Below are 25,592 nucleotides of genomic sequence, written 5' to 3' on the forward strand. Positions count from 1 at the left end.
CCACCCCTGCGTCCACCAGGTTTGGAGTGTTGAACCCACCTCCAGTTTCCCGGCATCCTGGCGGGGGACCCTGCCACCTGGCGGGACTAAGGGCTCTCAGCGGGACTAGCAGGGAGGGGTGGGCGGAGACGAACCCCGCCCCGCCCCGCCGCGTAGCCGGGAGGTTGCCTTGGCAACCGCGCCTGGCGTGGCCTAAGCTCACAATCGACCCCATCTGGGTGGCTCCCGCCCCGCCCCCTGCGCTCACCTGTTCGCCCGCTCGTGCTGGGCGGACCCGGGGCCCATGGACACACACCCACCCTTGCCTGCAGCCCCGCGCGCCTGCTCGCCTTCTCTGCCCGAAGGGACACCATTCACCGCTGGCTGCCCAAGCCTGGCTCCGGGAGCCCGAGGTCGTGGCTGGGGCCGGTGCCAGGCAGCAGGGAACCAGAGCTGGGTCCACCGTACGCCCCTGCAGGCCGAGGCGCAACGGAGTCGCGGCCCAACGGGGTCGGACATCCGCGGCTCCTGATCACCCCCAGGACTGAGAGGTGAGCCGCCCTAGCATCTTTCCCTTGAAATTCGAGTCTACCCACCCTCCCCTCTGGATTCTTCTGAGACTTAAAACTGAAAGGGAGAGTAAAGACACACACACCCCCAATGTGGGTAGGGTGAGTTGAGACCCAGGGAAGTTTGATTATTCATAGCGAGCCTGTATTGAGAGACTTTGCTAAGTACTTTCAAAATCAGCGCATTTCCTCTTCACACATCCCCGTGAAGTTATTCCCATTCCACAGATGAAAAGACTGAGGCACAAACTCCTTAGGTAACTGTCCACGTTTGTCCAACCAGTTTGTATAAATTATAATGCAGAGAAGGACAGATCACAAAAATAGATTCCTCCACCGCCACTCCTACACTCTTTCTACTCTTCCAAGTATGTCTCCCTCCATTCCTCTTTCTAACAAACACCTTTATCTCACAAACTCCTCTGAGAAGTTTATGAGCTCCATGGGTCTCTCCCCCAGAGGAAAAATGCACCTGCATATCCCCCCGGCCCACACACACAGATTTTCATATTTAGAGTTTCAGACCCAACATGCTGGGGTGTGCATATATGTGGCGACTCTCCTAGGATCAAAGATGCTACACCATTTACAAGGAACCCAGCACTAGAGGGCAGGATTTCTCTTATTTTCTTCAGTGGGGTGAGGCTCTTGGTCAGTAGTGGATGTTGGTTGTGTAGGACAGTGCATAGGGCACTGTTCTCTCCCCAGCATTTTGGGATTTTAGTTGGAAAGGACACAAACCACAGAACTAGTCCACAGATTGCTGAATCATTCTGGTAGCTTGATTAGATAATGCCACATGCTGCTAATTCTTTGGGATGGGAGCTGTCCCGTCCCAAAGAAGCAGTCAGAGACAACAATGAAGTCACTGATTTGGAAGTCTTTGTTCACACCAATGAGGTGGCATTGATTTAGTACAATCAATAAGCTATTGGGGAACATCATATTTTATTCTGTGTAGGATGTACAGTATGACGACACTGCACCTAACAGCATCTGACTGATAATAAAACCAGCTATAAATAGTAGTTAAAATAAATGTCACCAAGCACGCAGAAGAGGTCAAGTAGATGACTTCTGAGGAAGTTTAGGACTTATTGGGGGCCTATTTATACACACGGTTCTAATAGGCTTCCTTATCTGGTTTCCTAGTTCACCACACATTATAAACAGATTAGAAGGGAAGAGAGGGGCTACAGCAAACAGGGCATTAAAACTAAAAGTCACATGATGGAAAGGAAGAAGCACAAAGAATAATCAGCAGGCAGAAGAGTGAGGAGAAAGGAAGGACAAGACAACAGCACACATCTGATGTTGATGGTCACAAGAAACTCCTCTTTGCTCTCACCCAGTCTCATGTTTCCCTGCAACCACCTCATAATTCCGCATAGACCAGGCTTAGATTTCTCTCCTGAATTATGCATCCTATTGCCTTGTGGATTCTAATTCAGCATGCTCAAAGCTCAACCAGCTACACACTCTAACCAATCTGGACCCCATCCTGAGCTACCCATCTTAGGTACAGGTAGCCAGTTGCTCAAGCCAGAAACCTAGGAATTGTTTTTGATTCCTTTCTCTGCTCAGTCTTCTAACGTTTTGGTTATCTACTGAGTAAACATTTATTGAATGCCTCATATGCCTCAGGTTCTGACTGGTGTAGAAGTAATCCTATATAATAAAAGGCTAATATGCAAACTGAACAGATGGCAGAATGACCAGTCACTATGCCATGCACTGACCACCAAGGGGCAGATGCTTAATGCAGGAACTGCCCCCTGGTGGTCAGTGTGCAGCTGGAAAGTGCAGTGGTGGTGGCGGGAGCCTCTCCTGCCTCTGTGGCAGTGGTAAGGATGTCTGACTGACGGCTTAGGCCCGCTCCCTGCTAAGCCATCAGTCAGACATTCCCCGAGGGCTCCTGAACTGTGAGAGGGTGTAGGCCTGGCTGAGGGACCCCTCCCCCACCCAGCCCCCAAGTGCATGAATTTCATGCACCGAGCCTCTAGTGGTCATTATAAAGCTGCTGTTGCATGGAGGCTACATACTAGTGGGGAAGATACACAATATATAAATTGAATATATCTATACACATTGATAGAAATGTTATATAGAGAAATGTTTCATTTCATTATGAAGAAAATGAACCCAAGGAATGAAGTTACATGGTGGCATCAGTTTTAATGGTGAAAAGTGCCAAACAAAGGAAATTCTGAGCAAAGGGCACTCCAGGCTCAGGGAACAAGACATTCCAGAGACAGGAATGAGCTTTTGTTCCATAAACAGAAAGAAGGCTAGTGTAGCTGGAGATCACTACGTCAAGGGAGATTGAAGTGAAGTCTGAGGGTCTGGAGAGGGGACCTGAATAGGTCATCAGAGTGTGTGTGGTTTTTTCTGATAATAATGGAAAGATATTGAAATTTTTTTAAAATATATTTTATTGATTTTTACAGAGAGAAAGGGAGAAGAATAGAGAGTTAGAAATATTGATGAGAGAGAAACAACAATTCAGCTGCCTCCTGCACAATCCCTACTGAGGATGTGCCCACAACCAAGGTATATTGCCCTTGACCGGAATCGAACCTGAGACCCTTCAGTCTGCAGGCTGACGCTCTATCCACTGAGCCAAACCAGTTAGGGCGAAATGTTTTTTTAAAAGGTGGTTTGGAAAGAATGTTCTGGCATGAGGTAATGTTCTATATCTTGAGAGGAGATTGGTTTACATAGATATATCCATTTTTCAAAACTCACGGAATGGCACACTTAATACTTATACATTTCATTGCATATTCAAAAGGTTAAAAAAAGAGCTATAAACAAATATTAAACAAAAATTAAGGATATCTATGCTGAAACATGTCTGCAATTTATGTTGAAATGGATCAGAAAAATACAATGGATAGAGATGCAATAAAGCAAGTCAAGCATTAATGGTAGGATCTCAATGGTAGATACATGGGTGTTCAGTTTTTCTTTATGTTTAAAAAGAGTTATACTAAAATGTTGGGCTAGACGTTTGTCTGGTGTTATCTGATCTACATTTAAAAAGATGTTTCTGGGTCTGAATAGAGAATGAGCCATAGAGGGCTGTTGTGGAAGCAATGAGACAAATTAGCAGCTATAGCAATGATCTGGCCTAGGAAAGTACCACTGGAAGTTGATGTCAGGAGGGAGAGTTGACAGGATAATAGGGGATCTGTGAGGGAAAGAAAGAACAAAGCGTAACTCCTAGTTTTTTACCTGAGTAGGTAGATGGATAGTGATGTCATTATTGGAAATGAGGAGAACTATTGGAAGTCTGGGTGATAGCAAGAGTTGTGTTACATTTTTGATGCCTATTAAATATCCAAGTGACAATGAAGAGTTGACTGGTAGATACATAATTTTGGAGCTCTGGGGAGAGTCAGAGATGGCTGTATACATTTGAGTGAACAATTAGAAACTGCAAATTGGAATAAAGATCTCATCACATTGGATGAGATCACGGGGTAGGGAGGGGTGTTTGAGAATAGAGAAGGGTCCTGAGGGCTTAGCCCTGGGTACTCCAACAACTAGGCTTCTAACAGAAAGAGGGGGAACCAGCAAAGGAGACTAAGCAGTGGATGGGGAGGTAGGAGGGAAACAGGCCACGGAGATGTTATGGTTGCCTAGAAAGACACAGTTAAAGAGGAAACAAGTGGTCAGCGGTACCACTCTTTGCCATAGGGAGTGTAGATAAGGGAGCGGGTTTGTGGTAGGGAAAAGAGAGTCCAGTTTCAGATTTTGTAGTAAGATTGAATCTTTCCATTGCAAATACAAGGAACCCAGCCAACTGGCTTCTACCAAAATAAGGTTGGGGAAGGGTATTTTTGCTCATGCAACCCTGAACATTTAAGCGGTAGGTGATTCCTAGCACAACTGGGTCCTGGATGTAGCTGCTGCCATCCAGCTCAGCCTCTCCTGCAGGCTCTCTGTGACGGCCCCAGCCCACACCCCCCTGCTTAACCACTAGCAGAAAGAGCTGCCTTTCCATACAGTTCTGGCAGAATGGTCCACGGGATGCTGATTGGCTGATGTCTCTTAGCATATTCTTGAGGCATTCACTGTTTCTGGGGAGAGTGTTCCCTCACACAGGCTAAGCCTGGGTTGCAGACCAATTCTGATCACAGGAGATGAAAGGGGCAGCCCCAAAGGTTGAGGTGGAAACTTGTCTGATCTTATCTGATCTACATTTTTAAAATATTTTTTTTTCTGGGGACTGAATAGAAATTGGACTAGAAGAGCTGTTGTGGAAGCAGTGAGACAAATTAGAGGCTGTGACAATGACTTGGTCCATGATAGTACCACTGCACCATCTGAATGGTTTTCCTATATGATAACAGGTTCCTCCAACCCCAGAAAAAAATATGGAGGAAAGCATGCTGGGAGTGCCTAGTCTGGCCTACCCTTCGGTTCAAAAGATTACCTCATTGTCACATAAGATGACAAAAGAATTGCCTATCTCTCTTTGGTATTTCACAGAGCACAGTAGATTCCTGTTTAGAATGAGCATCTCAAAACGCTGCATGTTCTTTATCACATTTTTTAACGACTAAAACCCATATGGTCTCTACATTGGGGGGACATGCTAGTACAGAGCTATATAGTGGGGAGCTCAATTCCTTACCTTGGCAATTTAATTAGCCTCACCTTGTTCATACGTAAATGGGATGTTTGCATCAAGGAGGGAAAATTAGAGATAACAGGAAAACCACATAGTATTCATTATGATGAAAGATTAGTTTTGAAATATTTTAACTTTATACTAGTTGAAGGTTTTTGTATTTTGTAACTTCTATTTTCATGAAATCAGTTGCAATAAATTATGGTAATAATATTTCCATATATTATTTCCATAATAAGAAACAGCCTCTCTTCTTGGAGAAGCTTTAAAATATTATTATTTAATCAAAATCAAGGTGACATAATTAACTTTGAGTTCCATGTTTTGTTTTGTTTTTGTATGTATGGGTTTTTTTGTGTGTGTGTTTTGTTTGTTTGTTTCTGCTTTAGTATTTGCTTTGGTCCACAAAAGCATTTTCAAGAAGTTGGTCAAGTATGGCTTTAGCAGATAAGAGACTTGAGAACCTGCAAATCTACAAATGTCTCCAGTGTGTTCGGAACAAAGACAAGAAGCAGATAGAGAAGCTGACCAGACTTGGTTACCCTGAACTAATCAATTTCACAGATCCTATTGATGGACAGAGTGCTCTGCACTTAGCCTCGGTCTCCAATGACACTGACATGGTCAGCTTTCTCCTTAGCCTTGGTGCCCACCCTGATGTGAAAGACCGAATGGGCTGTACTCCGGCAATGAGGGCTGCAGAACTGGGCCATGAAATGTCCATGGAAATATTAGCCAAGGCAAAGGCGGATATGACTCTAGTTGATAACGAAGGAAAAGGTAAAAACCCCAACGTTCTATCTAGCAGATGCAATCCTTTTTATAGCCAGAAATCAATAAAGTGAAGTTTTTTGCTTTCCAACTTTAGAAGTGAATTACTCCTGCACCTAAGAATACCAACTCCCTATAATTTGAAAATGGTGTAGGTAAATCTTAAGGGAAACCAGATCTGATAGTTTTTTCATATAAAAAATTAGATTAATCTGTTAGGTGGTTTTTCTAAATGGAGGATTTTCAAATGACACACATTAATATTATTGTCATCCTAATCATTCATTATGAAATATTGTTTAGACCAAACGAGGGAGAGCATTTCTTATTCTTTTTTACAGTTTAGAACTGGGAGTAGTACTAGACTTAGGACTTCAGAAGGATTTTGTTTCTTCTTAATAGTCTGATGTAAAAAGGAGTTTGTTATACTTGGAAATCTGAAGGACTAAGGTGGATTCTGGCATAAACTCCAACTTTCTAGGGTCATTTTAAATAATTGGACTTCAAATTGACACATGGCATTTCTATGATTATTCAGGTGAGACAGTCCCACTCCTCCACATTGCTCCCCTCCCTCATCCCATCTCAATACCATGGTCCCGGAGCTTCTTGCCCAGATCACCCCAGGTTCCAGCAAAAGTTGACATAACCTCACGAAAATCACTAAGAAAATTACTACTAGGCTTAATATAAATTGGTAGATTTCATCATTTGTCCCAAAGAGTTGCATCAAGTACAAAGCCATTATCATCAGCCCACAGTAGAGAAATGAATCCAGTTTTATAATGTTAATGTTTTCTAACAGGAACAAAATGTATTTTTGTAACTCTCTCCAAACAGTCACTTGCTTAAGAGAAAGGAGAGGACAGAGACAGGAAGAGTTATTTAACTGCTTTCTGGCACCACGTAAGAAAGTAAACTGCAGATGCATTCCAGGGTCCAATGTAATTTAAAATGTCATATCCTAAAAACAAAACAAAACAAAAACAGAACCTCTCAAAGCTCTATTGAACATCATTTTCCAAAGTGTGTTTCACAGACCATTGAATCACTGGGATGTTGATAAGTGGTACATGCAACATTGGTTTCACTGTCAAATTCATTGGAGAAACATTGGAGGAAATATATTTAGGCATGTTGATTTCACATTTGTCAGACAGACTAAAGATGATGACATTATCCATATATATTTGACCATAAAATAGTTTTTCCTTATGTCATCTTATTTACCTAGAGTTTTGTTTAATACACTTTGGGAAACACTGTAATGAAACATGTTTACCTCCTTGAGTGTGAAAAAGAAAAATCACAAGGAAAACAGGTGGAGAAATTGTATAGCATAAATATCTAAAATGGTAAAATTATGGGGGAAGGTCAATTAAGAAAAATAAAATAATAAAATTGTAAAATTAAAACTAATCAAGGTGAAAATAGAAACAAGGTCAAGTGAGTGTTTGAAGCAAATATTAACAGCCGTTAGGTTAAAATTGGAGCTCATTCAAATTAATATTAAACTTATCGAGGTTCTGGAAGTTGAGCGTCTGAGAAAATGATATGGCAAATCACATAGGAAAAGATAGAAGTAGCAAATGAAACTTGAAACATATATAAAATCTTGTCTCACACATACCCTTATTAATACTGCCCTATATTGCTTTGATTCTAAAGAACCCATTCTGTGCTCCCAGCAGCAAGTGTCTCATCTTCCCCACATGAATGAACCTAGTTCACCTTGCACATCCCGCAGTTTGACTGCCACTTGCCAAACTGTTTTGCTTATTCCACCATAGTCTCTCTGCCATTAACATCCTATTTTCCAGAGACTGATGTTTGACCCACTGCACATTGTTTCTAAAGGATAAGCAAACATTTAAATGATTAAAAATACTTACTGGATCCTTAGAAGCATGTGGGACATATTCTACCCCCACTTTGTAATTTCTCTTTGAACTGCTTTGCGGAATATGAAGAAGGTAAGGCTCTCAGCCACACCTGCTTGTGACTGTTTCCTACCACAAGCTGAGTTTCTTTTTTGGTTTTTCTATCCTGGTGTTTCAATTTATTTCAGAGGGAAAACAAAGACAGATATGCCTTTGCTCTATCACTGTAACTAGCTAATTATGGATTTTAAAATTATCTTTCCTTTTTATCTAATTGAAATGTATAGAAACTATTCATAAGTATTCTTTGGTGATTCTATTTTTCTACAGGTATTTTGTTTTACTGCATTTTACCTACTAAGAGGCATTATCGCTGTGCATTGATTGCCCTGGAACATGGCGCAGACGTCAACAATTGTAGCTATGATGGAAAACCGGTGTTCCTTAGAGCTTGCGAAGCAGCACATGATATTAAAGAAATGTGCCTGACACTTTTGGAAAAAGGAGCCAATCCAAATGCTATCAACACAGTATGACTATTCCTGTGATTATAAATATTCATTTTTTTTCAATTATAGAGTCTTATCAGTGTAACTTCAGCATTTAGATATGGCAAAATTATTCTGTTAGCTTATAGACTGTTCATTTCTATTCAAAATGCTTTAAGATTATATACTTTCAATACCTTTATATTACCATAATCCTACAGCTTCTTTCCTAATTATGTTTGGAAAATTGGTATTTATTATGCATAAATGTTAAAAGATCATTATAGAAAATACACAAGGTATCACTAAATCCAAATAAAAGTTTATCTTTTTGAAAAGAAAATATGTAGTTATGCTGTATTTTTTATTAATTTTTCTCCCTCTTCTCATTTGGCTAATTGTATTGAATTTTCTTATGTTTTCATTGTAATTTTGAGACAAAATCAGATTTTTTTCTTAATAGAAAACACCTAAAATCTAATTTTAGCATATTTTTTCCCCTTTTTGCTCTACAATCTTTGCAAGAACTGCATTTTTCTCACAAGAACATCTGGTGTGATCCACTCTGACTTTAGAATTCTACATTTTGGATATTCACCCATTGCACTGGCTTCATTTTTCCTATTTGTTTCATGAAACTAATAAAAATGTAGAGAACTAAGCATGTCTGTGACTCTAAGGACAAATGGATTTAGATCATATTTATATCGAATATGTCGTTTAACATAAACAGCATTTCATCTGCTTTATATCCAGGCCACAGGTCGCACGGCTTTAATGGAATCGGCAAGAGAAGGAGTGGTAGAACTGGTTCGAGGGATATTGGAAAGAGGAGGTGAAGTGAATGCATTTGATAACGAGAGACATCAGGCTGCACATTTTGCTGCCAAAGGAGGCTTTTTTGATGTAATAATCTACTCTTCGCTTTAAAATTTGTTGCTAAAAATTTTCTCTCCTTTTTCTCAAAAATTTTAAATATTAATGTGGGTTCAATTAGGCAGGTTTTTTTCTGCATTACTATCTTGATTTCCTTGAATAATTCTAAAATTATATTTTACACCAACCATTATTTTTAAAAACATACAGCTCTTCAATTTTATCTGCTTGCTAATTTATACATGACTAATACTAGTAGTGTTTTTTCTGTATTCTTAACTATGACAACTTAAAAGTTTTGCCTACTGGGTCTACTGTATTTTATGCACTCCATTACATATTAGAATCTTCAAAATATATTATGATCTAATTGTGGGGAAAACAATGCCAACATACCCTTATCACCATGATTATATGTTGTGTATCTTATGATGCACCTAAATTGTAAACTCTATTCTGATTATCTGGACATTTCAGCAAAGGTTATCTCATAGGTACACTGACACTGCAGCAAAAAAAAAAAAAAAAAAAAAAAGGAACCAAAGATGGCCTTATTTTTTAAAATGCTGAATTATATCAAAAATTTCTTTACTCAATTTTCTCTGAGTTTTAACATAATTACCCTTAGTTTCTTCATTGAGTCTCTTCTCTGCAATAAAATATGCATCACAATAGAATTTAATTTGGCAAAGAATTTGCTCCTCTGATGATGTTTGCCATAGTCTGATGCTTTTTAAAATGGCCTAGATTTACCAAAATGCTAGTCCCCCAGCTGAATATAGAGTTTCTTAAACTCTAGCCAGGGGTGGGGAACATCCAGCCTGTGAAATCACTTCGTCTGGCCCTGGCAAGGCATTAGGGATGAGTTAATTAAGTGTCGGACAAAAGATAGCAGGCTAATTTTTAAGTTGATAATGTTGTATGGCCCTTTGAATAATGTTATAAATATCCAAATGGCCCTTGACAGAAAGAAGGTTCCCCACCCCTGCGTCAAGGTTGTTTGAGAGCAATTTTGGCAACGATAAAAATGTTGTATGTCTGTATTGTATAATAGAGTACAATACAGTAGCCACATGTGGCTTTTGAGTACTTTAAATATGGCTAGTGAAACTGTATTTTTAAGATTATTTTCTATTTAATTCATTTTGATTTAATTTTAAGTAATCACATGTGGCTAACATAATGTATTGGCTAGCACAGGTCTAGGAACAATCTTCATTCACTAAATGTACATTCCTATTCCCCTACATTATCCACTGTTTTACAGATATTGAAGCTTCTTTATGCCTACAATGGAGATATGGGACTGATTGGAATGAATGGGAACACACCACTTCATTATGCTGCCATGGGTGGTTTTGCAGATTGCTGTAAATATATAGCTCAGCGAGGTAAAATTTGCCTAGCAATTTTATGCTTAAAGTATTTATGGTTTATCCATGTTGTAGATAAGTAGGAAATTTGGGCCTGTCACTTGTTAGTTGCTTATGTTTTTCAGTAGCCCAACCCCACTCATGTATATAGAAAGAAAACTGAATTTATTTTCTTACTCTACTTTCTGTTAACTCAGGAGTCTGGTCTTAAAAGTGATAAGAACCCATTTTCCCAAATATTTTTAGGTTATTGTTCAAAATCTAATCATGAGTCAACAGCTTATTATAAAATGGTTATAGTTATTAAACTCCTTTTTTAAATATATGTGAACATCAATCTAAGCAAGGACAAGCACTAGAAACCATGTCTGTTAATCTTAATCCTTAATTATTTTATTAAAAATATTCTATTGTGTCAAGTGCAATGATAACTTCTGAATGATTTGAAATTATGAGGAAAATATTTTAGGGAGAAATATGAAATAAATTGAAAATGTTCATGGAAAATTTGAAATGTAAATAATATTTATTATTTTAGCTTTTTCTGTAGCTTTTAAGTAACTTAGTTAACTTAGGACTATAAACTATGTTATATATAACCTAATGATAATATTAACTAATTAAATTTAAAGAAATGGATCAATTTGTTAATTGCATGCTAATTGAATATACATTAAAATTTTTAATTCTTTGTTAGAGATGGGACAGCATTCTGCTGAACTGTATGGTAGTTTTCTTTTTTTCCAGTTTCTGAGAAATAGGCAAAACTTAAAGTCCTATGACTCTATATTAGAGCAGAGAAAGTGCTTTTGGGTTGTTGCTTTTTTTTTTTTTTTACAAGGGCACAGAATTTCAGAAGTCACTGGGACCTAGAGATTCCATACGTAGTCACTAATATTACATACTAGAGGCCCGGTGCACAAAAATTTGTGCACTCGGGGGGAGGGGGGTCCCTCAGCCCGGCCTGTGCCCTCTCGCAGTCTGGGACCCCTCGGGAGATAACCACCAGCTGGCTTAGGCTTGCTCCCGGGTGGCAGAGGGCAGGCCCAATCCCTAGGTGCAGCCCCTGGTCGGGCTCAGAGCAGGGCCGATTGTGGAGTTGGGGTGCCGCCCCCTGTCATACACAGAGCAGGGCGATCGGGAGGTTGTGATTCCACCCTCAGTCATGCTCAGGGTAGGGCCGATTTGGGGGTTGGGGCACCATCCCCTGTCACACTCAAGGCAGGGTCAATGGGGAGGTTGCGGTGCCACCCCGTCATGCACAGAGCAGGGCCAATCAGGGGGCTGGGGCATTTCTTCCTGTCACTCACAGAGCAGGGCCCATCAGGGGGGTTGGGGCTCTGTACCCTGTCACGCACAGAGCAGGGCCAATAAGGGGGTTGGGGCACAGCCCCCTGTCACGCACAGAGCAGGGCCCATCAGGGGGTTGGGGTGCCGCCCTCTATCACCCACAGAGCAGGGCCGATCAGGGGTTTGGGGTGCCACCACTCTCACACTCAGGGCAGGGCCAATGGGGAGGTTATGGCTCTACCCCATCACACATAGAGCAGGGCCCGTGGGTGGGGGGGGGGGTTGGGGCGCCGCACCCTGTCACACACAGAGCCGCAGGGCAATCAGGGGGTTTGGGCACTGCCCCCTGTCACGCTGATCCTGGTGCTAGGAGGCATATTACCCTTTTACTATATAGGATAGAGGCCTGGTGCATGGGTGGGTGCCGGCTGGTTTGCCCTGAGGGTGTCCTGGATCAGGGTGGGGGTCCCCACTGGGGTGCCTGGCCAGCCTGGGTGAGGGGATGATGGTTGTTTGCAGCTGGTCACACACCCTTCAGGGTGGGGGTCCCCACTGGGGTGCCTGGCCAGTCTGGGTGAGGGGCTGAGGGCTGTTTTCAGGCTGGGGGTGACTGAAGCTCCCAACCGCTCCTTTTTTTCTTTTTTTCTTTTTTTATTCTGGGCCAGCTTTAGCTTTGAGGCTTGGCTTCAGCTCTTAGGCCTCTGCTGCTGAAAGTAGGTTTCTGGCCTTTACTTACAATGTTGTGATCCGGCTGGCTGAAGCCCGGCAGGTTTCTGGGGTTTTGTTTAGCTTCTATATTTGTTACATAGTTGCTTGCAGCTCAGAGGCCTGCAGCGGCAGGCAGGGAACGTTGGAGTCCTCCGTCACTGAAGCAAGCAAGCCTCATGTTAGTTTCAAGCTGCCTGGCTGCCGGCCGCCATCTTGGCTGACAGTTAATTTGCATATCGCCCTGATTAGCCAATGGGAAGGGTAGCGGTCGTACGCCAATTACCATGTTTCTCTTTTATTAGATAGGATAAGTCTAATGTGCTGCCATAACTAATAGTGTACTAACTGATTACTCCTTCATCCTTCGAAATAATGAACACTTTTAACAAATAAAGGAAAACATATCAAATGCAATGTTTGCCCTCATAAACCATCTTATGAGTCTTGTTTTCAAATCTGTTATAATCGGCAGTTTATTCTGACATTTCATTTTTAATATAGTGTATTTCTAAAAACTAAACATCTGCCCAGATTGAGACAAGCTTCTTCAACTTTAACATGTCTATTGCTTTTTTATTGGGACAAACATCACCAAACATATACTCTATTGTTCACACACACATAGAAAGCAAAGGGTCAGAGCTTGGGCCATGCCAGAGGCCTTCCCTAGCCATGCAGAAAAGATTTATCTTCCTGGCCGAATCATAAAACTAGACTGTAGTTTTAAAACAAACATCTGAAAACGTTCTGAATTCTGTAACGGGTTTGGAAGTACAACCACGTCACCAGATCCTATGAGGGGGGCTCAATTCCATAGCAGCAGAATTACCAGTTACATTTCCGCTTTTAACATCTTAGATAAGTCCATCAGAGCAGCAAGAAACCATTAGCAATAAAATGCTCATTTCTGAGTAAACATCGATTTAGTCTCTTCTATACTTCATTGAAAAGGCTGACTTTCTTCCCACGTTAAACTATCTTCCTTAATATCCTCCTCTTTTGCCCCTAGTCCTGACACGGGAGGGAGTTTGGAGTAGTTCTACCCCATGGAAAATTTTCCCTTTCATGGGCCTTTGGCTGCTGATGTTCTACAGCACCAGCCCCACAGAGGAACATAAGTCACAAAGGGAATGGATGGGTCTTTAGTTATAATCATAAAGGAGGAGACAAAGTCTCCCAGGTCAAAAAGGGGAGGAAAAATACCTTCAGATTTGTTTTCTAAAAGGAGTGCTGAGGAGAGGAGGAAGGCATGTCTTTGGGAAGGCCAGAACAAAGGGTCAGTGAATCTTCAAGTGGAAGGGTTAGAGACCTTTTGGGAAGGCTTCACAGAGTGAAGATGAAGGGCAGATGAATGGGTTTGTTTGTTTATTTATTTATTTATTTATTATTTGAAACAGAGGAAGGGAGAGGGAGAGAGAAACAGATGAGAAATCAACATCAACATCACCTGGCTGCCTCCTGCATGCCCTCTGCCCCACCTCAGGCCCCCAAGCCCACAACCCAGGCATAAACCCTGACTGGAAATCAACTAGTGACCACTTGGTTCATGGGTTGGTGCTCAACTATTGAGCTACACTGGCTGGGCTACCTTAAGATCTTTAAGCTGAGATGTCTTAGTCTTTTATCCACATAAAGGTTTCTAACTAGGAGAAAACTGGGAACAGAAAATAAAATAGTAAGCTAAACAGCTTTAATAATCCTTGAATCTATAGTGCTGAAGTGAATATAGGAGTGAAATGGGAGGTGGTAGATAACCCCAGACACCCTGAATAAGCAAAAATGTTCAGTAAATAAAAAAGCATACTCAGAATTACTATGCAATTATTATGTTATGGAATTTTACTACTGAGACCCCTTCCTAATAAGTCACTGTTCTTAAAACTGTCCAATATAGAAATTTTAGAATCCTTATTGTCTCAATACACTTTTTCTATCACTAATAAACTTTCAGCTTGAGTATAAATTTTTAGTTTTTGACAATACTAAAGGAAATATTAATCTTGAAAAGCATCAGTGATTAATTTTCTTTTTGACAAGGGATAAAACTATAAAGTGTTAGAGAGGCATGTTTTATGTTAGCTGCCTATACAATTTGGTTGCTAGATATACTAATTGGGCAACAACTTTTTAATCATGTGATTTTGGCAAAGCAATCGAAGAGTCTTCTAGAATCAAAACACTAGGAAGAACTTCATAGTCTGACATTTATATACTTAATGGATTTTTAATGCCTCAAGACACTTATTATAGACAACATTGCCTTCCTGGTAGCAATAAGTAGAGCCCCACCACCACCATCAATTCAGAAACTATATTTATTTATGTAATGTTGGTCTCATCATTTTAAGGAAGAAAACAAAAAAAATGAATTTTAATATATAACTTGGTCAAATATAATACTGAAATCCTTTAGACTTGATGAACAAATTACTTCTTTTTTCTGTTAGGTTGTTCACATGGCTTTACTGAAAAAGAGCAGATCTATATAAATGACATTAATTTCACAGAGTATACAGATAAAATATCATTTAAGATTGCATACTGATTTATATTCATAATCATTCAAAAGAAACAGCTGTCCTTCAGCATTCTGAGTGCCTAAGGGCCTACATAAGCTGCCTGAATCCAGCTTTCCAAATTCAGTTGTCACCCTTACTCTTTTCCTGTTTGGCATGAAGAGTCCTTAGCAAATATCCTAATATAGTATCTATAGAGATTAATGTCTTAATCCTTTGGGGCAGATAATCTAAATTGGAAACATATCTCCCTTAGAAGTTACCAAAGTAAAGTGCAAAATAAATAACAGCTTAACTTTGTAATTATAATAGTCTAAATGTGCTCATCTCTATATATGAACTAGAGGCCCAATACATGAAATTCATGCAAGAGTAGGCCTTCCTTCCCCTGGCTGCCAGCACCGGCTTCCCTCTGGCACCCAGGCTTCCCTCCAGCACCCAGGACCCAGGCTTTGCTCCGGCCGCCAGCGGGCACCTGGGACCTGGGCTTCCCTTGCAACCCCAGCTTTGCTGGAAGGTCGTCCAGAAGGACAGTTGGTTTAATTAGCATATTATGCTTTTATTATTATAGACTAGAGGCCTGATGCATGAAATTCATGCAAGAGTATGCCTTCCTTCCACCAGCTTCCCTCTGGCCGGAAGGACATCCAGAATGACATTCACAAGGACATCTGGTCTAATTAGCATATTATCCTTTTATTATTATAGAGGAGCCTTGTGTCCCCCATCAAGCCCTGCCTCCTGCTGATTGGTCATTACGCGTGAAGACGCGTGAAGGTGTGATGACCATTTGCATATTGGCCTTTTATTATGATGATGATAATTTGGGGACAAACTTTTGACTAAGCATTTGAAATTAGAAAAACAGTTGAATGAATGTCATTTGTTAGAGCTGTGCCAGTGCCTTGGAACCATTCATAATAATGATGCTTCACATTTTAGGATGTGACCTGAAATGGAAGAATTTAGAACATAAAACAGCCAGGACTGTGGCTAAGGAAAGCGGCTTCAAAGCAGCAAGCAAAGAAATACGACGGGCAGAGAGAACGGCTAATAAACTGGCCAAGCCAGGAGTCAAAAATCCGAATCCACTCTGGGCCCTTCGGCTTCATGACTGGTCAGTAGAATATGAGGCTGTACTTCGGGAAGCCTTTTCGTTTGTGGACAAGGGCGATGGGACAGTCAGCAAGGAAGATTTTGTGTTAGTGCTGGAGGAGAGGCAGGACTTCATACCCGCGGATCAGCTGAACTACATCGCTCAACTTAGTGAAAAAGTACGGGGAGCAGGGGTCAACATTAACGATTTTTTTAAGGGAACCCGATATTTAAGCAAGACTTATGTCTTGGGATCCTATGGGCCTAAGAAAAAGAAAAAAGGAATAGCCAAAAAGGGGAAGAAAGGCAAGTTCGTTTTACCCCTCCCAGTCTGCGTCATCCCTGACAATGCATTTCCACGCCGGAGTGATGGTGGGCCACCATATTACATGATTGAAACCTACAAGAATGTCACAGATTGCAATCGGTTTAATCGGGATCATCCGCCAGAACATCCCATTCAGGACGACTCTGCTTGGTACATTGATGATTCAGGGAAGATATTTTCAAATATTAACTTTCTCACCAAGGCAGGAGACCTAGCTTCTCTGAAAAAGGCGTTTGAATCAGGCATACCAGTGGATATGAAGGATAATTATTACAAAACACCGCTAATGACTGCTTGTGCAAGTGGAAACATAGAAGTGGTCAAGTTTCTTCTTGAAAAAGGGTATGTTTTTGGTTGGGTGAGGTTTAAATTTTCATGAGTCTTACTATTTCAAGAAAGTGATAGGAAAGCTAAGATACAGTCAACTGCAGAATTTTAATAGCACAAGAAAGTGCTTCACCCCTGAAGCCTAGACTGCTATCTTATTATTATATGGGAAACCAAGCTCATGGGAACATAGGAATGTATGTACATGAAGATGGTTTGCCAATAACAACTATGCACAAAGTGAAAGTCAAGACGTTTTCACTCTGATGGTAGAAGAAGTGTTCTGATTGGGTATCACAAGGAAAGTTAATTTAGTGTCAGATCTTTACCTAGTTGATGTGGAGTTGCTTTTCATTTTACTTTAAACTTAAAAAAATTTATTGTGGTAAGAATATTACATGAGGTCTAGCCTCTTAACAAATATTAACTATCTGATATAGTATTATTAACTATAATTATACAGCAGATCTCTAGAATTTATTCATTTTATGTGGAGTCGCTTTTTAATCTGCGTGTGTGTGTGTGTGTGTGTGTGTGTGTGTGTGTGTGTGTGTGTATAGGGGAATCCCAACAAATTCTAATAAGTGAGATGTTGGCTATAATGACTAAAAACATTTTCATACCCTTCTCCAGAAAAAAAGCAGTCTTTCCCTTGGTTCATTTATAAATATATTTAAAACCTCAAAGCATGATATTTTCATTTAGCTTTTTCAAACTTAAAACTTTATTGTTGAAATATTACATATATACCCTCCCCCCCCCCATTGACCCCTTCTAGCCTGCCCTGCTCCCAACCCTAGCCCTTCACCACACTACTGTCTGTGTCCATGGGTTATGCATATATTCATACAAGTTCTTTGGTTGATCACTTCCCACCCACCCCTAACCCCCTACCCCCACCTTCTCTTTGAGATTCATTTAACTTTTTAATCTAAAACAATTACTTGGGTTTAATTCCTTCTTTTACTATTGCTAAATAACCTGGGGTTAATTTCTTAACCTTTTTGTGCCTCAGTTTTCTCATTTTTACAATGGAGCCCTAATGGGACTCTGCTCACAGAATTCATTGAAGATAAAATTAGTTATGTAAAGCACTTATTGGCACAGTAATTACATACTTGATAAATTGTATCATTATTATTACTATATATGCAGAAATAGACTCAAAATGGAATAATATAACTCATATTTCCTGTCAGCTTTTATCTTCATTGGATTCAGGTTTTTCCTTTTCCTTGATTTTAACCTTTGCAAAATTATAACCTCTAGGATCTGAAGTGCCTTTTAAAGCTAAACAAAATGTATAGGTATACACAAAGATAAGAGTGTCTGATAATGCAGAACACTTGCCAAGAAAATCATGACATAGAGTTTAACTTGACTCAGAGCTTCCTTGGTTTACAGTTGAACAAGTTGATAAAACTATGAAGTCTTAGCATTTTTAGCCTCCAGTGCTTGAAACAACCCATGTTTTTAGCTTGTGCATCTATCTTATCTTGTAGGGCTAATGTTAATGCAACAGATAATTTCCTGTGGACTCCACTTCACTTTGCATGCCATGCAGGCCAACAAGATATTGTTGAACTTCTCATTCAATCTGGAGCCGCGATAGAAGCACTTTCAATCAACAACTCAACTCCTTTATTTCGAGCCATTGAGAGCTGTAGATTGGATACTGTCAAATACCTACTTGATATTGGTGCCAAATTCCAGCTGGAAAATAGAAAAGGTAGGTGTACATATTATTGGTGGTTATGGTTAGAAAATGAGAATTTATGTTCAATTCCAAACCCCTTCTGATTCTATTCTTGTAGGACCACATTTCCCACTGAAACATAAGTGCTTTGCAAATCACTGGTGTTTAAGGGCTCATTCTTTGTGTTGCAATCTTTCCTGGACTGATAGTTTTGCAGAATACAATAAAAAGTGATTTACTAGAAAAATGAAATGAGAAAAAAAACACCCACAAAATACAAGTGCAAACTGTCTTACTAGATCTAATGACAGAAAACTCTTCTATGAATTTGCTATAAAAATTTCCAAGTACTTACTCTTAACTCCTGTGCTTATTTCATTGTGACCCAATAAGCTTTAGTTTGTGGACTTCACCAGTGTGCAAGTCATACCTTGAATTATCACACTGTTTAACTGTCATCCTATCTAATAAAAGAGAAACATGCAAGTTGACCATAAACCCGACACCCTTCCCATTGGCTAATCAGGGCGATATGCAAATTAACTGCCAACCAAGATGGCAGCCGGCAGCCAGGCAGCTAAAGCGAACAGAAGGCTTGCATGCTCCAGTGACGGAGGAAGCCAATGTTCCCCGCCTGCTGCTGCCAGCCTCTGAGCTGCACTCTAAGCAACTATGTTGCAATTATAGAAGCTAAACAAGCTCCAGAGACCTGCTTTCAGCCAGCTTCGGCCTCAGAGCTTAGAGCTGCAGTGATGACAACAGAGTTTCAATTATAGAAGCCAAACAAACCTAGAAACCTGCTTTCAGCTAGCTTCGCCCTCAGAGCTTAGAGCTACTGTGATGGCAACAGAGTTTCAATTATAGAAGCCAAACAGACCCAGAACCTGCTTTTAGCCCTCAGAGCTGGAGCTAGCTCTCAGCTCCAGTGACAGCTATAGAAGCTAAATAAATCCCGAAATAAAATAAAAAGAAAAAAAGGAGAGGTTGAGAGCTTCAGTCACCCGCCAGCCTGAAAACGGCTCTCAGGCCCTCACCCAGACTGGCCAGGCACCCCAGTGGAGACCCCCACCCTGAAGGGGGTGTGACCAGCTGCAAACAGCCATCAGCCCGTCATCCAGGCTGGCCAGGCACCCAAGCGGGACCTCCACCCTGATCCAGATCACCCTCCAGGGCAAACCAGCCAGCCCCCACCCATGCACCAGGCCTCTATCCTATACTACAGGCAGGGCAGGACAGCGCGAGCTCCCATCTGGGCCCCATGTGCAGCCCTGGGCAGCAGGGCATAAGCCCCGCCCCCATCCGGGACCCCTGTGTGCCACCTGAGCCCCCAGCCGGGACCCCCATGCCGCCTAAGCCCCGCACTGCTAAGCCCCGCCCCCAGCCAGGACCCTATGACTATTGGAGAGCAGGAAAGTTCCGCTGGGGCCTGGGTCACTGTAGTGATCCAGCCATCGGTAAGTAGAAAAGTGCGGCCTGTAGGCAGCCCCCAGCTGGGCCTGATCCGGGAGCAGGAAAGCAAGCCCAGCCTGCGAGCAGCCCCAAACTTTCCCTGCTCCCCGGTTGCCATGAGGATCCAGGAGCAGGAAAGCAAGCCTGGCCTGAGGGCAGCCCCCAGCTGGGCCTGATCCGGGAGCAGGAAAGCAAGCCCGGCCTGCAGGCAGCCCCCAACTGGGCCTGATCCAGGAACAGGAAAGCAAGCCCAGCCTGCGAGCAGCCCCAAACTTTCCCTGCTCCCCGGTCACCATGAGGATCCAGGAGCAGGAAAGCAAGCCTAGGCTGCGGGCAGCCCCAAACTTTCCCTGCTCCCCGGTTGCCATGGTGATCCGGGAGCAGGAAAGCAAGCCTGGCCTGCGGGCAGCCCCCAGCTGGGCCTGCTCCCGGTTGCCATGGAGATCTGGGAGCGGGAAAGCCCGGCTTGCAAGCAGCACCCCCATCCTGGCCATAGCTCAAGGGAGAGTACAACATGCAGTGGAGGCCAGGTGCCTGAGAGATCAACACAGAGGGGCTCCTGCTCCAAGCCTCCATGGTGTGGCTGGGGGCAGGCCCCCAGCAGACACACACACACACACACACACACACACACACACACACACACAGTGCCTGCTCTGAGCCTCCAATGTGGCTGGAGGAAGACCCCCAGTGGGGACACACACACACACACACGGGACACCTGCTCCGAGCCTCTGCTGCCAGACTGTGGCCATCAGTAGGACATCCACTGAGGGCTCCCGGACTGTGAGAGGGGCAGGCTGGGCTGAGAGAACCCCACCCCCAGTGCACGAATTTCGTGCACCGGGCCTCTAGTTTTCTAATAATTGGCATAGTTTACAGTCTCTGGATTTGGATTCCTTCTAAAGCTAGACAAAGTCATTTCTGAATTGAGGCTCTCTCTAGAAAATAAACAGAAGGCCTGTTTTATAAATATCACAGGTGAAGAATAAAAAATCACATGATTTAATATTTTAGCTTCTTGCTTAGAGTTATCATTTTCTTATAGTGGAATCCATTCTTTTTTTTTTAATTTCAGAGAGGAAGAGAGATAGAAACACCAATGATGAGAGAGGATCATTGATTGGCTGCCTTCTGCACACCCCCTACTGGAGATTGAACCCACAACCCGGGCATGCACCCTTGACTGGAATTGAATGTGGGACCCTTCAGTCCGTAGGCTGATGCTCTATCCACTGAGCCAAACCAGCTAGGGCCCATTACTTCTTTTTTTAAAAATATATGTTTTGATTTAAGAGAGAGAGGATGGGAGAGGGAGAGAGAGGGATTATTTTTGAACAGAGAACATTAAACCTCTGGCTGCTTCAGGCTGCCTCTGAGTCATGGGTAGTATTGTGCTAGGCCTGCCCAAGGACATTACAGGTGTCACAAATCCTAGCCACCTGATTATAGCACTTGTGAGCATCAATTTCCCCAGACCTTTTAGAATATACCTCCTTACATAATGTCAAGGGGAGGACAACAGAAAGTTGTCACTGCTTGGAATGAGAACCAGCAATCAGATATTCAAAATGTAATCTACCAATATTTTCTATCAACTTTTTAAGAAACATGCTTGAAAAAATTGTTTGGCCAGTAAATGGAATTGCAATTATAAGATTTTAGAGTTGGGGCCACCTTTGAGAATATTTGATCTAGCTCTGTGATCTTACACATACCATTTGCTTTAGAAACACCTTTACTAGCCCATGCTAGGGCTGCTGTGCTGAGATAAGATTTTTTCTACATTACTTATTATTAACTTGTTTATTATAGCTCTGAATTTTTGTTTCAAATAGGGCACACTCCCATGGATGTTGCAAAGGCATATGCTGACTCTAGAATAATTGGTTTGATTAAAGAAAAGCTAGATAACTTGCCAAAACCAACAGAAAGCCAAAAACTTTTGAAACCCAAGCCATCTATTAAAGCGAAAACTGAAGTTTCTGAAATTAAGAAAGAAGAGGTAAGAAAAACAATGATTACCCATTAGTAACTAGAATGCCTTAAAACCTTGTTGGGGAACGGGGCAGTGGTACTATTTACATACTGTTACACAACATAGGCAAATAATAGACAATTTATATTTTCAGCACCATTTTGCAATACATTTAAAGAAATATCTAGCAAGGGAATTCCTACTACTGAAAAGTTTAAGAAATATTTGTTGCACATAGAATCCACACAAAAAACACATTGATTCAGCCAAATATAATTAGAATGTTGAAAACAAAACTGGTATTGGATAGGTGCATATCTGTATAATATATATATATATATATATACTAGAAGCCCAGTATACGAAATTCCTGCATGGGGAGGATCCCTAGTGGCTGCTGGCTGCCAGCCATGGCCTCCTTTCCCTGACTGCCGGCTGGGGCCTCCCTTCGTTCCGCACTGCCCCCTGGTGGTCTGCACACATCATAGTGAGCAATTGAACTCCCGGTCGGTCGAACTCACAAAAGGATACTTTGTATATTAGGCTTTTATATATATAGATTTTAGTCCTGAATTATTCAGATTTTATGAGATAGCCCAAAAAGGAAGAAGAATAACCCTTATGAGGAATGAAGTAAAGCATAATTTTCCTTCATTTTGGTCTTATACTCTTCATTACTCATTTTAAACCACCCCCACCAAGGAATTTTAATGATTACTGCTGAGCGCTGGAACATGAGGCCACTTGTAACTTGGATATCACACAGTATAACTCTAGAAGGTTTAAAATACCACACTGACTGATCCTGCTCATCTGGAGTGGTATAGTTGCCTCTGAACTATCAGGAAAAGGTTGAGGTTGTTGCCTATGGGGATTTCTGAGACATCAGGCTTTGTCATGAGCAGGGAAGCGTTACGTGCATTTCTAGGCTAGAAACTTTTAGGGAAGCAGAAGGATCCCTGGAGATTCTTGCAAACACATGACAAAGAATTAAATTTAAGAAGGAAAAGCTTTATTATCAAATGGAAAGAGGAATGGCATTTAAGAAGAAAATGCTTTATTGTTACCAAATGTAGGTGGTAGAAGTGGGTGGAGTGGAGGGATCATAGGCAGCCAGTAGAGAATAACAATCATAGATGACAAGAACAAGGATTACCAGAGGTGAAAGAGGATCAATCAGCTAAAGCTCCTACTATGTGCACCATTATCATTTCAGTAAGAATGCCTCTTTCTGACCAATGAATGGCCACAGGTCAAGGATGGATATCTTGAAGACTTATGAGATCTGCCACTGATATTACTAATTTACTAGACTTAAGAAAAAACATCTCTCTCTATCCAAAGTTAAAATAATATTCTATTCATTTCAAGTTATAATTTATGTAGTAATTATTTTTCTAGCTTCAGAGTGAGATGTAGAACAACAAATAATATTAGAATGTATATAGGTTTGTGGAGTTAATAGTTGTGTGTTTTTTTTGTCTTGTTTCCAGGAACCACTTTCATCAATTTATACTGTACCAACCATACTGGAGGAAAAGAAAATGCATAAGGATAATGTGGTTCATCTCAATTCATTGATTACCAGTGGCTATACCAAGAAAGTGAATATCACATTTACTCCACGGAGGGTAAGTACTTTGGAAAGATTTTTCATCATGTGGCATAAACTAATGATGTCATTTTTCAAAGACTTTTTATGCAGAACACAAAAACAAATATCCAAAGGTTATTTTTCATAGTTACTATTTAAAGGTGTCCTTTTGCTGACTCAGTAAGTCCAACTTGTTTAACTCCCAGTATCTTGTTTTCTCGATTACAATTTCTATATTGAAATTTTAATTTTTCTTGAAAGATTAAAGTCTTCTTTGGTCAATATCATTCCCTATCACCATTTAGTCAACAAGTGCTATAAATACTTTTTCTTGGTACCTTAGACCTAACCCTTCTTTGTACTCAACACCACCAATGCCTTAATTATTAGTAGTAGATTTATTCAGTAGCTTCCTAAAACATCTACAATTAAACAGGTAAAGACATTTTTGGAGAATAAGAGTGGTCTTGCAAATGCCCATCAAACCATGCTGAAAAAGAGACCACCAGCTCCCTCTGCCTTCTACTATGAAAATAATTCTGATTTCTCCATAAGACATAATGGTAGTAATCCCAAATGATCTTCTAATTCCATTGATTACTGGTTTTGACATCCTAAAAATGAACAGCAGCTGGCCCAAAGGTCATCAGAGGGGTAACTAAAGAGCATTTCAGTTGTCCAAATAGCACCAAAAATAGTGATGCCCATCTAACCACTGATGCCATATAAGAGGAAAAGACAAGTTCAAATAGATTTAGAAGTAAATTCGATAGTTTTGAATTAACCATATTAAAAAGTATCTTGATATAGCATGCGTGTGGCTGTCATACTTACACCTGCTCTGGCGGTGATTTTTCACTTAAGACCTGGAGTCCTGAAGCCACAACAGCAGAGCTGATCAGGAAGAGGGAGCTGCAGAGGGAGAGATTCACTTATGAGGTGGACTTTGAAGACTTCATGATGCCCTTTCAGAAGAACATTACAGAGAAAGCTCGCGCATTGGAAGCTGTTTTCAAGAACTAAATCACAGAGGTTTCGTCTTGGGTTAAACATTTCAAGGCCCAGGGACCAAACTTTGGAGAAGGTAGATATTTCCATCAAAACAATCCACAAATTAAGTATTTGTAACCAAACATTTGTTTTTGCTTTAACAACTATAAATATTCTGAGCTGTCTAGAGAAGGTGTGTTTTATTTTGCAATGAATTACATGTCATTCTGGACAAATCCCCCGATCTCCTTTAAGACTGTAGTGGAATAAATGGCATTTTAGTTATAAACATAACATTATTGTCAAAAAATGTACCAAATGTCCACCATTATGTTTGCTAAAGATATAATTCTGGGAATTGATTAAAACAGTTTAATATTGGGGAAGGGGAGTTTTTAGCCCATTAAGGGAAGTGTTTGCATCATCATAAGTGATGTGTATGAGGTAACTAAACTTTGACACCTGTGGCACACTGTCAGCGCTTCACCCATTTCTCCTCTGCGGGGTTGTAGCATTCTCAGGCCTGATTGCAGATGCTGGAAGGCTGCCTCTGACACTTAAATGTGTACAGTAGGGGCCAAAGTATGTGGGCATGAGAGTCTCCTGGAAGCAGCCCCCAAGAAGTGACTGAACAGATCCAGTGTATGTTGCCATCTGGTGGGAGCCTTCTAAAGTGCATGTTCTCACTGATTCCTAGAGCTCCCAGCAGGACTAAGATCAAGATGCCTACAGTGGAGATTTGTGAGATAGCACACCCTTCCTTGGCCCCCTTCTCTTCCCTGTCTTCTCACTTTCGTTTCACCCCTCTGGTCTTTATTGAGATCACCTCCCAAATACTTACACCTCAATTCTTGTTTCAAGGTTCTTTCTGTAAGGACCCAAACTAAGACAACATCTATGGTATTCTGATTCTGAGGCCCCTAGCAAATATCTTAAAGCGCATTCTCTTATCTTTCGCCTGCGACAAAATAAGCATTTCCCCAACTTAGAGGATTTGTCCCCAAGGTCTTAAGCACTTGAGAAGTAGTGCAAGTTGTATTCATACACTA

General features: G+C 41.2%; 1 protein-coding gene across 1 annotated transcript; it reads left to right on the top strand.

Moving 5' to 3' along the window:
- The first annotated feature begins 272 nt into the window (after nt 1-272).
- On the top strand, nt 273-24,796 carry ANKEF1 (ankyrin repeat and EF-hand domain containing 1). Its single transcript, XM_036322908.1, has 10 exons — nt 273-530; nt 5,574-5,964; nt 8,166-8,365; nt 9,080-9,229; nt 10,467-10,590; nt 16,029-16,851; nt 18,339-18,565; nt 21,820-21,986; nt 23,453-23,590; nt 24,418-24,796. Exons 2-10 carry the CDS (start codon nt 5,619-5,621, stop codon nt 24,574-24,576), a joined length of 2,334 nt encoding a protein of 777 aa, XP_036178801.1. The 5' UTR covers nt 273-530; nt 5,574-5,618; the 3' UTR covers nt 24,577-24,796.
- The last annotated feature ends 796 nt before the right edge of the window (nt 24,797-25,592 follow it).

The sequence above is a fragment of the Myotis myotis genome, unplaced genomic scaffold, assembly GCF_014108235.1.
Source record: "Myotis myotis isolate mMyoMyo1 unplaced genomic scaffold, mMyoMyo1.p scaffold_m19_p_9, whole genome shotgun sequence".
NCBI classification, from domain to species: domain Eukaryota; kingdom Metazoa; phylum Chordata; class Mammalia; order Chiroptera; family Vespertilionidae; genus Myotis; species Myotis myotis.

Coding starts and splice junctions, on each gene's coding strand:
- ANKEF1 (XM_036322908.1), top strand. CDS start 5,619: ATGGCTTTAGCAGATAAGAGACTTGAGAACCTGCAAATCTACAAATGT. Junction 8,366..9,079: donor ATCCAAATGCTATCAACACA/GTATGACTATTC, acceptor CTTTATATCCAG/GCCACAGGTCGCACGGCTTT. Junction 23,591..24,417: donor TCACATTTACTCCACGGAGG/GTAAGTACTTTG, acceptor TTTTCACTTAAG/ACCTGGAGTCCTGAAGCCAC.